Below are 12,362 nucleotides of genomic sequence, written 5' to 3' on the forward strand. Positions count from 1 at the left end.
GACGAGCGAGCAGGGGAGAGCGCAGCCGTGGAAAGTGGTCTTATGCATCACGTAGTGCAGTCGTCGGGTAAAACAATCAGTCTCTGGGGTGCAAATGAGTCTAAGATGATCTAGTGTAAAGCAAAAAAGTGCTGAAGCATATTTAGTTACTCTCAACATCTGATTGCATTCATTCTTAGAGAAGGTCATGACAGGTCAAACAAGGCTACGCAAACGTTCTATGGTCAACTGGTCTCCAGCGGACGGGACGGGACAGTGGAGCACACTTGTCCTGACTCTGAATAGGACCCGGGCTTATTCAAAGTCAGCGTGGGGCGAGGGCACTTCTCGGAGCTGCTGGCCCACGCAGGCCAGCAGACAGATCAGCCCAGCCGCTCGAGGACTCGCAAATCACGTGCCTTCATCCCCCATACGGGAAATCAAAACAGCAACAACAACAGTTAGAATAATTCTTTTTAAGGTGGAAGGGGAAATAAATAGTCTTAAGTGATCTTTGAGCGTAAATGAAAACACACAGATTCTGTTAGACAGTTCAGAGGGGCACGGAACTCTTGGGGAGGTAAGAGAAGTTGGTTCCAAAGGGCACTGAGGATGGAAGAGGAAGTCTTCGGGTCATCCGCCTCTAATAGGCCCCTGTCTTAACTGAAGGTCCCATAGTCACACCATGTAATTAATGCTCAGGAGTTAGCTTAAAAAGTGCTGTTTAAGCTGCTTTGAATCTTCTGCCAAGTTTCCATGGCTTGATGCTGTCTTACAATAAATTACTTATCTCATTTCTTACAGTTAATCCATATGCCATTTCCTTGGAATGCAAAAAACCTCATTTATTGCCCCACCATACACCATCCTCCTAAAACAAACAAACAAAAAAATCACATAATATTTCCAAGCATTGTTCAAAAATAAAGCATTTGTTTTTTGCAACCAATTCTTGCTATGAAACAATATGCACACGAAATGTTTTTCTTAAATTCCGTAAAATCCTCCAACATGAGGCAAAATGATAACATCTAAAAAGTGGCTGCAGGACCACCAAATGATCATTCAAAGCGTTTTTGTTTTTTGTCCATTTCAGTTCAAAATACTAAAACATTTAATCACTAAAGCATTAAAAAGAATTTACACTCTATTTATTTTGATCGGCTTACCTCTTCAGAAATATATATACCCTCAAATGTGCATACATTAGCAGCTATAAACATTACATGGCATATCACACTATGTCAGCTTATATGAAAACGTACAAAAATGTGAATGTATTCCAAAACTATTCTGCAGGTACTATCTTTAAAGCAAGACATAAAATCATTATGAAGTCTTGTAAGCATAACACTGTTTCAAACAGAAATAAATATATAACACTTTCTGGTAAATTACAGCAGCAAAAAACAAGAGGCATCCTTTTTTTAAGCAAGATTCCATCACTACAGCAGCTGTTCAGACCTGAATTCCTCTCACAGCCTGCTTTATATTTTCCAGTAGAGCTTTATTTTCTGGGCTCTGATAACGATCTTGATTTGTATACATGTCCGTCAAAGTAGTCACGTATGCATCAAAATTTTGTTCATTGATTGGATCCTACGAGATATTAAATAGTAGTTCATATGCAACTTTTAGTTTCTTAATAGGATATTCACATCAGCATAAAATAGTATCATAGCATAACGCCACTGTCCTTATCATAGTTAAACGGCCTTTTCAGAGCGGCTTAATCTTAGGGGATTTACCGGTTCAGCCCCACCAGAGTCTCTAGCAATTAACGCTATGGTTTGGGGGAGGTAACCGCAAACATCTGAAGTTCGAAGAACGGTGCCAATAGGAAAGGAAAAGACATCTACTCTAGGATGTGCACTGCGCAAGGCCTCCGGCGGCCCGCTCTGCGCGGGCAGTCACTTACCATGTGCGGGAGCTGGATGTTGGCAAGGCTGTGGATCAGGGACTGGCTCAGACTGGCGAGCTCGTGGAGGAGGGACTCGTTCTGTTGCTCGATCACCTTGTTCTCCTCCTCGATGGTCTTCAGGCTGCTCTCCATGGTGGTGATCTGAAACGCACAGATGCTGGGACATGTAACACGAGCCGGCCCGGGGGGCGCGCGCCCGCTCCCACAGGGAGAGGCCTCAGCTCCTGATGCAGGGGAAGAAGCCCTCTGCTTAAATCAAGAGGCTTCCACGTGCAGGATAGGTCATTTTCAGGGTCGTTGTCTTGCGTGCTTTGAGTCGTCACACTTGAGCACGCGGCAACTGGGCTCTAAGGGCTTGTCTTTCTGAAAAGGGGTTCACGCGTTAGGGGGGGCTAGGTTCCTGGGCTGTGTCGACTTTCACTCCGTTTTTTAAAAAGTTCTGCTTGCCATTGTGCATAGAGGATCACATGACAACTGTGTCCTTGTCCCACCCTGGCCTTTCCGCTGGCGTGATGGGATTATTTATTTGGATTAGTATCTTATGCAGTGCGGCGGCTAATACGTCTTCTTTTTAGCCTAACTTAATTCTGCACAGATAAGTCTGGAAATATTGATTTATTTGTGAGGCACGTCACTGCCCTCTCCTCAGGGTCGAGGCAGGTGTCTCTACCGGCATGTATGACGTCTCTGCATCCCTCCATCGGATAAAGGTCTACCGTGGCTTCCTGGGCAGCCTCTTCCTTCCTCTAATATTCCAGAGAGAATTTAACAGCTGCCGTGGCGCCTTCTGGCCTCCACCTGCCACCGGACAACCAGCACTTACTACCCGGCCAGGCAGGAGAGCTGCGCCCATCTGCATGGGCTGCAGGGACACCGTCGTGGAAGCAAATAGGCAGCTTGGATGCTGTAGTAAAGGCTGGTTACACGGGGACGGGTGCTCCTGGCAGCCACAGAGTGTGTGCCAGGCTCTGTGGGTCCCCTGCACCTGTGCAGCTTGGCAGCCGCAGGCCAGCATCATAGGGGATGCGTAGAAACAAGACACAATTGCCAGACGTGCACCGAGCTCACAGCCTTCGCGCCTTCACACTGCAACCACTGAGTGCCCCGAATCACCTGAATCTCTGCTTCGTAAACTCTAAACTCTGATGTCTCGCGTGGGGTTTCCCTGCTCATAGCCGGGGGAGGGCTGGGCGCGCAGCTGGTTCTGTGCCCCGGGCCTTGGCTCACGGTCCTCCGCCTCGGGGATGGGGAGTGTTCTCCCCTCCCTGCCACTGGCAGCATGTCCTCCAACTAAGTGTTTGAGGGACATCTCGTTTCCTGCAGTGCAGGGAGGAGGGCGCTAGGATGGCATGTGCGTGTTTATACGACATCTAGACCTGGCTCAGGATAAAGATAAGATTTATAAGAGACAAACATAGAGCTCAGCAATCACTGATTTGATGATATGAAAAAAAAAATGTAATTCTTCATACTGTTCTGAGCATTTTGCTTTGTTTTTTATTTTTTTGGCCATGCCGTGTGCCTTGTGGGATCTTAGTTCCCCAACCAGGGATCGAACCCCTGCCCCTTGCAGTGGAAGTGCAGAGTCCTAACTACTGGACCACCAGGGAAGTCCCCAGTTCTGAGCATTTTCGATGGAGAGGCCGTGAACTCTGTCCAGGCTCTGGAGCTGGGACCCTGCGAGGACCCTGGTCTCCCTCAATTTCTGCAGTTGTAAGATGAGAGAGGTGTGGGTCAGACTGACCATTCAGTGCCTTTGAAGCAGCAGAACCAGAATCTATTTTTACACTGAAGGCTCACTGGAGCCCTCAGGTAACACAGGTAAGAGTGGGGCTCTGACAGCTGGGGCTTGGGCTCCGGGGCTATCAGGCGCGGTGACTGTCGCTCCCTAACCATCCCAGTGGCCGTGCTACGGGGCTTCTGGGGGCCATGCACGTGCCCTGTGTGGCCGGGGTGTGCGGCCTGGAGAGCTCTGTCTTCACCTCTAGTCACTGGACAAAACACAGCAGCACGGTCTTCTCCCTCCCGGTGTCGCTGACCCGGCTGGAGGCGAGGGGTAGCAGAAAGCCCAGCGGCAGGGCCTCCACCCTCCCCGCTGTGGTTTTGGATTAAAGGTAAGGAAAACCCTTGCCTGTCTCAGGCACGTCTTTGGCTGCAGCCCAGCCGGAGGTGAGGCCGTGGTCAGCAGCTGGGCTGGGGTCCAAACAAGTGGACAGAAGGCCAGGCAGAGAATCTCAGCCTCACATCCGCCCGAGGGCACGAAAGGGTAGCCCTGGAGCCCCTGTGGTGACCCTGGTGGGGGCATAGCTGGAGGGGCCCCCTCCCTGGAGAGGCTGTGCCCGCGGGGACGGGGACCAGCAGGGACCTGTCCCTGCCCCCTAAGCCCATGGGCAAGAATCCCAGAAAGGCTGTGGTGCCCCGAGGGGATGGCTGGGGAGGGGCAGGTCCAGGCCACAGAGGGCGTGGGTTCGATCGGGACAGGAATCCCTGGCCTCGCCTGTGAGTGGCTGCAGCGCTTCCCTGTTCCCAGAGCCTCCTGGGCCGGGGAGGGGAAGGCCTGTGGAGAGCCAAACGGGGTGCGCTGGGCCCACGGCTCTGCGGCCCTGGCTGAGCCGCTGCAGATCTCAGGTGCAGCGGGAGCTGTGGGCACTTAACCATGTGGACCGCCGTGGGCACCTGGGCTATAGGACCAAAGCCCCTGGGATGGGGCATCTAGTAGGTACTCAATAAAGGCTCCACCCCTCCCCTCCCAGCAGGCTCGTGAGGCCACGGATAGCAGCGGCCCCCGGGAACCCGAGGAACAAGCTCCCTGTTTCCCGAGTGATGACCTTAGGGCCTTTGCATCCCGGGGGGAAAGAGCTCACCCGCTGCAGGAACAGCGCTCCTCGGGAACGGCTACTCATAGCCACGTGTCGTTAAAAATACCAACACAAGGGGGAAAACTAGTCGGCCGGCGGCCCCTCTGTCACAGCAAGTTTTGCCACTGAAATGATCTCAGCGGAAGACCGAGAAAAAAGGTGAATAAGTAAAGGGAAAACTGGGCAAAGAAAAAGGCAATGACACCACCGCTCGTCTACCCGGCATCAGCGCAGGTGACGGCTGGATTGAGGGCCTCAGAAACTGTTACCTGAGTTCTGAGCTTGATCATGTCGGCTTCCATCTGGGAGTTGGATTCGTTCAGCTCCTTGATTTCTTCATCCAGCTGCTTGATCTCCTCATCGTTCTCTATGCCTGTAAGGGCGGAGGGGAGGGCGTTAGAGACACCGCACCTGGAAACACTACAGGTAGAACCCGGAGGTGTCGTTCTTTCTAGATTTGGAACCGAATTTGCTGGGAGAATATACTCTTGAATTAAAAATATGGTCACAGTTTGTGTGTCTTCTATCCCCACTGCCATCCTCCTTACAATTAAGGCACCTAAAAACAGAAAAAATCAACCGGGGGGACACAGGCCCCCCAAACTGAAAGGCTCCATCTCCCTGGGACGATTAACCAGAGCCTCAGGGTGTGACCCTCTGACTCCAGCCGAAACCATCTTTGTCCTGGACATGGATTTACCCGGTGCAGCCCATGAATTGTCTCCTCCGTTTATTCTCTGTCTCTCTGTCTCTGTCTGCATCTCTGTCTCTCTCCCTCTCTCTTTCTCCCCCATCACTCTGGGAAGGGGCTTGCTGACATATCTGAAAATGAGGCCAACAGGGTCCCTGCCCTCCCCAAGCCTAGATTTTGGGTAGGAAAACTGATAACAGACCGGTAACCAAAAACCCGACTCGGTAGGTGCTGAGGTAGCCGTCCCCTGTGGGAGGATGAGGGGGCAGTGACAGACTTCAGGCGGGTGGTCACAGAGGCTCTCTGAATATTGACAGCTAGCTAATAAACACGTCCCCCCACCTGAATGGCCAGGGTGTGAAGCTTGGCTGGGCCACGTCCCGGGGGAGAGGGGCTGTGCAGCCGCCGGCCGGGGCCCTGGTCGGGCTGCAGGGGCGATCGTTAGGGTTTACAAGGGGCGTTTCCGAGGCCGGCTCGCTTGGCTGGCTGCTGGCAACCTGGCCTCGACAGTGTCAGAAAGACCCCAATCCTTCTGGTGTTTGACACGGGTATCCCACGGTTGAGCGTCCTTAGGGGAAGAGCAGAAACCCGGCAAACGCAGGTACGGGACGACCACACCCGTCACTCGCACAGCACCTGGAGGAGCTTGGGGGGGCCTCTGTCCAGCTCTGTAGAGAGAGGGGTCCAGTCTGCCTGGGACGGAAGGCCCCAGAAACCTGGAATGCTGCAGACCCTCCATGGAGGGTTCCTCCCCTCCCAGGCATCGAGAAGACAAAGCAAAGAGAGACTGGGGGTCTGAGTCTTAGCTGCTGTTTTTAGTGAAATGGAAAAAAAAAAAAAAAAAAAGATTCACAGGAGTAAAGCATCTTCCTGCAAAGAATCACATTTCTTCCACGGCATTATGTTTCCTCATAAAAGCAGTCAGGAGGAACGTGTCATCGTGTTCAATTTAATTTCCCCTTTAATAATCCTTCCTTCTGAGTCGTTTCTCCCCATGGATCTGTCTTAGGTGTGAAGCAAGGCTCACGGACGAGCTGGTCTTGAGCACCTGCCCAAGTCTTCCCTCTTCCCCCTGCTGTGCTCCCACCGTCACCCAGGGGACCGGGGGGGACCTTAACCAGAGCGATGGCTCTCTCGTCCATGACCCCTGATCAGCCTCTTAGGTCCTCAAGGTGCTTCTCTGCCAGCATCTTACAGGGTCCAGAACATCAACAGCAAAGTCTTCCTTTATATCAAATGCACCCCGAAAAGCAGATCAAGGCTATAATAAAAAATACTGCCAGGAATGAAACAAGGTTCACCCTTTCTCAGGTGTAGGCTGCTATTCCCCCACTTTTTATATGTGACCAGGTCTTCATGGCAATCTCTCAAAGTTAGGGGTTAGGATTGACTGAGTTAGGGTATATAAAAAACCTGGCACACGGGAGGTCTCCATCAAGGCTGTGGCCAACGTAATTATTCTTCTGTCGTTGAAGTTCAGGTACAGCTCAAGATAAGAATGCATAAAAATAATCAAGAGAAGTGCATAAGAATCCTGATTTGTAAACCAACTAAATCATGAGTCAGTTTATCATTTAACGAGGATTTGCTACACATTCCTTTAAATTGCTAGTCTTCCAACCGCACGGAAGCGTTTGTGTAAACTGAATCCTTGGGCTGTGAGGGTCGTCAGATTTTCCAAGTGAATTTCTGTTAAGATTTCTGGACAAGCTCTTCATGTCATATTTCTTCAGCTTTTTAGGTTTGAACAATTTAAAACTTTCTCTTTTTCCAGGTGTGTTTTGCAGTTTCTGTTGAAGACCAGCCATGTGAAGAGAGGGTTATCACATTTTTCTAAGAAGCACAGAAGATCTTCCTCTGTTCTCGGACCCTGAGGTCCGGCTGCCTTTTAAGATTTCCCGATCTTTGTTTGGATTCAGGCTCTTTTTGGAGCCACTGTTACAGGTTCTAATGTTCTGCCGTGCGGGCGCTTGCTGAGAGAGGGGGCACGTCTCCCCAGGGCCCCTTAGGCAATGGCTCTGAGCCTCTCTGTAGTGTAAGAATACATTGTGCAAAGGAAACGCATTGGTTAATATAGGAGCAGTCTTCTCTCACATATTAAATAAAACATCTAATTTTTACTTGAATGTGACACTGAAAGTGTCAAAGAGCAGACATGACTGCGTGTCACGAAGGTAACTCCTGCCAGAGTCTGTATATGAGGCTGGGGTAGCTCTTCCTGGGGAACTACCTCTTGTGCACCCCTAGAGCTATTTGATCAAGAGATCTGATTTTGGATAATCGTGATAGGAAGGGTGAAAAATGTGCTACGCAACTGCCTGTTTCCAACACCGAGATTTCATGTTTCCCTTGAGAAATGAGTGGAATTGTAAGCAAATCAATCCGTTTCAGGGTTGGCAGTTTGAAGGTCACTACACTATTATAAAACCCAGAGAACGGTGGGAAAGAATAGCACGCCTCAAATTTCCAATTAAATCACCTTAATTCGCTTGTCAGGAGCACTCCATCAGCGGTACCTAATATACAGTGAAGCATATAAAATACACCGTCATGTCAGCATCTTTGTCTTGAGGCTAGATTCCAGCAAATGGAAACTTAGAAGAATTTTGATAAAATTATGAGACAAGAATGTGGTCTTTCTGGAATATAGGTGAAATCTTGGGAGCCCATTTCACTGGTTCGAATTTTCATGGAAGAGTTTCCAACAATTATTATGTTCTGTTTAACTTTTGTGGAAAACCAACGTCTAAGCAGGGGGCAGAGATCACGTTACTGGGAGATTTCCTGAAGTCTGGCGGCGTTGCTTTTCTTTTCTTTTTTTTTTTTTTTTGTTTTAACATCTTTACTGGATTATAACTGCTTTACAATGTTGTGTTAGTTTCTGCTGTACAACAAAGTGAATCAGCTATATGTATATCTATATCCCCTCCCTCTTGAGCCTCCCTCCCACCCTCCCCATCCCACCCCTCTAGGTGGTCACAAAGCACCGAGCTGGCAGCATTTCTGAACAGCCTTGATGAGAGGTTTTAGAAGTCTGGGGTTTAGAGCTGGGTTTTGAAACATTACAGACCTGGAATATGAATCCATATCTTGCTACTCAAGAGTCCTGTGATGAGTACTTTCCTTAATTCCTAGAAACCTCAAATCCCTCCATTTAAAAAGGTCCCTATCTGTCACAGTGGCTGTAAGAAATAAGCCAACTATATAAGATACCTGACCTATAGCGAGACTCGCCAAACAGGGGCCAAAGAAAAATGTTAAATGCTGTGTTGTCTGAGCAGCCCGACAGTCCTAGGGTGTCTGCAGGCTCACCTCTGCTCTGGCCGGAAAGTAGCACAAATTGCTTTTGTCCTGCTGACCCAGTCCATGCGAGTTGACAAACAGTTAAAAGAAAAGAAAAAATACTGCATGTGGCCTAGTGCAGTGGGCTTCGATACTTGTTGAATTAAAGAATTTAAAAAAGACAGACCTCTCCCTCACAAGTCCTAAAATTGCCATCTGATGGTTTTTACTGTGACTTTTGTTGCCAAAAATGTATATATTTCTAGAAAATTGTATGTTGCAGAGTGCTTTCAGTATATTTTCATCAAAGCCTTGGACTGAGTGTTTAATTTATGGAAAAAATCTACTGTGTAAACTAAGTGGCAAATCAGGCTTCATTATCAAAACAATCTGCAGATCAGATCAACCTTCCAACAGAGGTCACCACAAATCCAATAAAAGCACTAGCCAGGGCCCCCATGGCGACCTTTCCATCTCTAAATTTTATTCTAGGAGATGGACGGGTGGCTGGATGTATGGATGGGTGGGTGGATGGGTGGATGGGTGGATGGATGGATGGGTGGATGGATGGATGGATGGATGGGTGGATGGATGGATGGACAGATGGGTGGATGGATGTATGTATGGGTGCGTGGATGGATGGGTGGGTGGGTGGATGGATGGTGGGTGGATGGATGGATGGGTGGATGGATGGATGGATGGGTGGATGGATGTATGTATGGGTGGGTGGATGGATGGATGGGTGGATGGATGGATGGACGGATGGGTGGATGGATGGACGGATGGGTGGATGGATGGATGGATGGGTGGATGGATGGATGGGTGGATGGATGGATGTATGGGTGGATGGATGGATGGATGGGTGGGTGGATGGATGGATGGATGGATGGATGGATGGATGGACGGATGGATGCATGGATGGATGGATGGATGGATGGATGAATGAAGATGTGAGTTTTTGCCTGGATGAACTAAGGAGCACAGGCTGCAGCACCATTTCCTCCTGAAGCTCTTGGCCCTGCCCTCCTGCCCTCTGCCCTCCTGCCCTCTGCCCTCCTGCCCTCTTGGGAGCACCCTCAGGAGCCCAGCATTCGTGAGTGGCTCCTCGTCAAGTGCCTGCACGTGTGTGAATGCAGGACTCGGGAGCAGCCTTTCTTCTGTGACGATGGGGAAGGGCTGGCAGATGGCAGATGGGTTCTCAGACTGTCGGATTCTAGTGAGTCAGGTGGAATTCGAGGGTCTGGAATGAAAGCCATCCATGTGGACGTGCCCCCAGGTCACCCCTGAGAGCCCCAGGGCACAAGTGCCTGGCTGCGAAGCCCACTTCTGGAGAGGAGAGAGCGCCAGGTAGGCTCAGAGACTTGGCGCCTCTGTGCCACTGGGGTACGGCGGGGCCCTGGCTGCGGGTGTGCCCGCCCAGGTCGCCTGGCACTGCTTTCACCTCTTCACCGCTTTGAGTTTCCTTTTCCTTCTAGGTAAAGGGGAGCGTCAGTACCCACGCCTGGGGCTGCTGGGAATACAAATGAATAAGTGGATGCGATCCCCGGGCAGAGCTGCAGGCGGGGGAGGGGGCCTTCCCTCAGCTCACCATCCCAGACAGTAGATGAGAAGAGCAGAGAAACGTTATTCCTTTTCCTTCTCTCCTGAAGGCTTGGCCAAAACCAAAAACCAAAAAAACAAAACCCCGAAGCCGCCTGCAGCCCAACTCCGGGCAGAGATGCTCACAGGCCTGGAGTGACCGTGTGCAGAGGGCCCTGGAGGAGACGCCTGATGACTTCGCAGAGCCTGGCTGCTCGGAGAGCCGAGCGCTGACCGACGATGCGGGATCGCTCAGGGGAGACACAGGGTAGTGAGAGTCTTGGGGGGGAGAGACGGGCACAGACTCTTCTCTAAACTTCCGAAAGAAAAAGAAGGAACCTTGGATTTTAGAGCCGGAAGGAAACCTCAGAGACTTTTAGATGCACTCCTTCCTCTTCAGATACACACTCGGGAGAAAAAGCCGGATCCCAGGACAGGAGCGGCCCGGCCCGAGTCAGCCCTAGGGCTTCAGGTGGTCCCCTGGCCGCCGTGCTCAGTCACCGTTAAGAGGACACATTGCACATGGAGAGTGAGTGAGGTAAGGTCTGCACTCGGGATGTTCAAGAGATGAGAGGGTGAGAGATGGTCTCTCCCTCACACAGAGTGAGGGCCACGCCTTTGACCGTGAAGGTCGGGCACAGCTGCAGGGGGCAGTGACTGCTGAACTCCCGTCCCCCAAAGAGCAGAAGTGAATTTCCCACAGTCCTGCCCTTTGGTCAGACACACGCAGGGATGAGGTCATTTGTCCACGGGATGACGTGTGCTCTGGGTTTACTAAGAAGTGCCCTGATCTTGGCAGAAAAGGTGCCCCGACAGGTGAGAAGTGAGGGGACCGCCAGCCCTGGGCTCCAGCATAGACTGGGCTTGGGAAGACCTGGGTTTGACCCTCTTCTGCTGCTTCATCTCCAGCTGACCTGGGCTTCCCAGGGTCCTTGTCTGTGGACAAGCAAGTGACAGAACCTACAGCAGGAAGAAACATTCCGAAGCCTAAAATCAGGAAGCTGAGCTCAGATGCAGAGAGGTGGGTGGATGGCGACCCCGTGGGCGACCCCACTGACCAGGGTGGAGCCGGGAGCCAGGTGCCCAGCCTGGATGAAGGCTGGGGTTGGTTCCTCTCCCGGAGGGCATGAGTCCTTTCTGGTTAACAGCTGTGACTGGCGGTTACAGAAGGATTCTGAATGTTGGATGCCCCCATGAGAGACGCCAGCCCGGAGGACTCCCTGCTCTCCCCGGCTGTCCCGCCCAGCGGGAAGCCTCCTCCTCTGGGTTTGCAGACCTGCCCTCTCCACTTCTCTCCCTGCTGTGTCTGCACTGCCCTCCGTCTATCGGGAGTCATAAGCTGGCGCCGACTCACATCAGTTTGCCGAAGGATTTTTGCTTTAGCCCCGGGGATGTTTTGCGGCTGAAATGTCGTGCTAAATATCTTGGAAAGAGCTCAGTGGACACTGTTTTCTTTCTGGCAACGCGCCCTGCCCCTCGATGGCTGAGTGAGAAGTGACATTGGTGACCTTGGCGTCTCAGGATGGGCTCCTCACGCTGGCGGGTGCCTCTGAGAACTTCCATCTAACTGGTGCCCGGCCCCCATCTCCAGCGCCTGAGCTGCCTTGAGCAGAGGTGGGGTTCTCGGGATTTGAACCTCCAGGTGGAAGCATCATGGCCCTGGCTGTCTTCCTGGTAAACGATGGGAGGCAAGGTGAGGCACGTTTCCTGCTGAACCCCTCGTGCTGTCCTCAGGACCGAGAATGAGTGTCCGGTGAGCCATGGAGGCCTCAGGGCAGCGGCCGGGCCCCAGGCGTCGCCAGGCTAGGAGCGCATCAGTGCTGAGTCCTCGTCTGCGTGGATCCTGGGTGCGGGGCAGCCCGGGAAGCGGAGGAGGCGGGGTCGGCTCCATCCGCCACCCAGTCCTGGGGCCCGAGCTACCTGCGGTGGGTCCAGGCCTCCAGCCCGGGGGTGACCCGTGTTTCTCGGCACTTGGTTCCTTTGGGGAGCGCGGAGTTCGAGAGGCGCCTTGCCTGGCTTCAGCGCTTTCACCGTAGGCCCCGCTCTGCCTGAG

The 12,362-nt window shown here is 51.7% G+C and overlaps 1 protein-coding gene across 2 annotated transcripts in view; it reads right to left on the reverse strand.

The window, feature by feature from the left end:
• Positions 1-1,437: 1,437 nt before the first annotated feature.
• Positions 1,438-12,362, reverse strand: part of MYT1L (myelin transcription factor 1 like) — a 136,871-nt gene continuing 125,946 nt past the window's right edge. For both annotated transcript variants that reach the window (XM_068564217.1, XM_068564216.1), the window contains exons 19-21: positions 5,028-5,131; positions 1,898-2,041; positions 1,438-1,578 (exon numbers count right to left, since the gene is read on the reverse strand). In XM_068564217.1, coding sequence (XP_068420318.1) covers positions 1,438-1,578; positions 1,898-2,041; positions 5,028-5,131 — 389 coding nt within the window. The remainder of the gene's footprint in view (positions 1,579-1,897; positions 2,042-5,027; positions 5,132-12,362) is intronic.

The sequence above is a fragment of the Eschrichtius robustus genome, chromosome 15, assembly GCF_028021215.1.
Source record: "Eschrichtius robustus isolate mEscRob2 chromosome 15, mEscRob2.pri, whole genome shotgun sequence".
NCBI classification, from domain to species: domain Eukaryota; kingdom Metazoa; phylum Chordata; class Mammalia; order Artiodactyla; family Eschrichtiidae; genus Eschrichtius; species Eschrichtius robustus.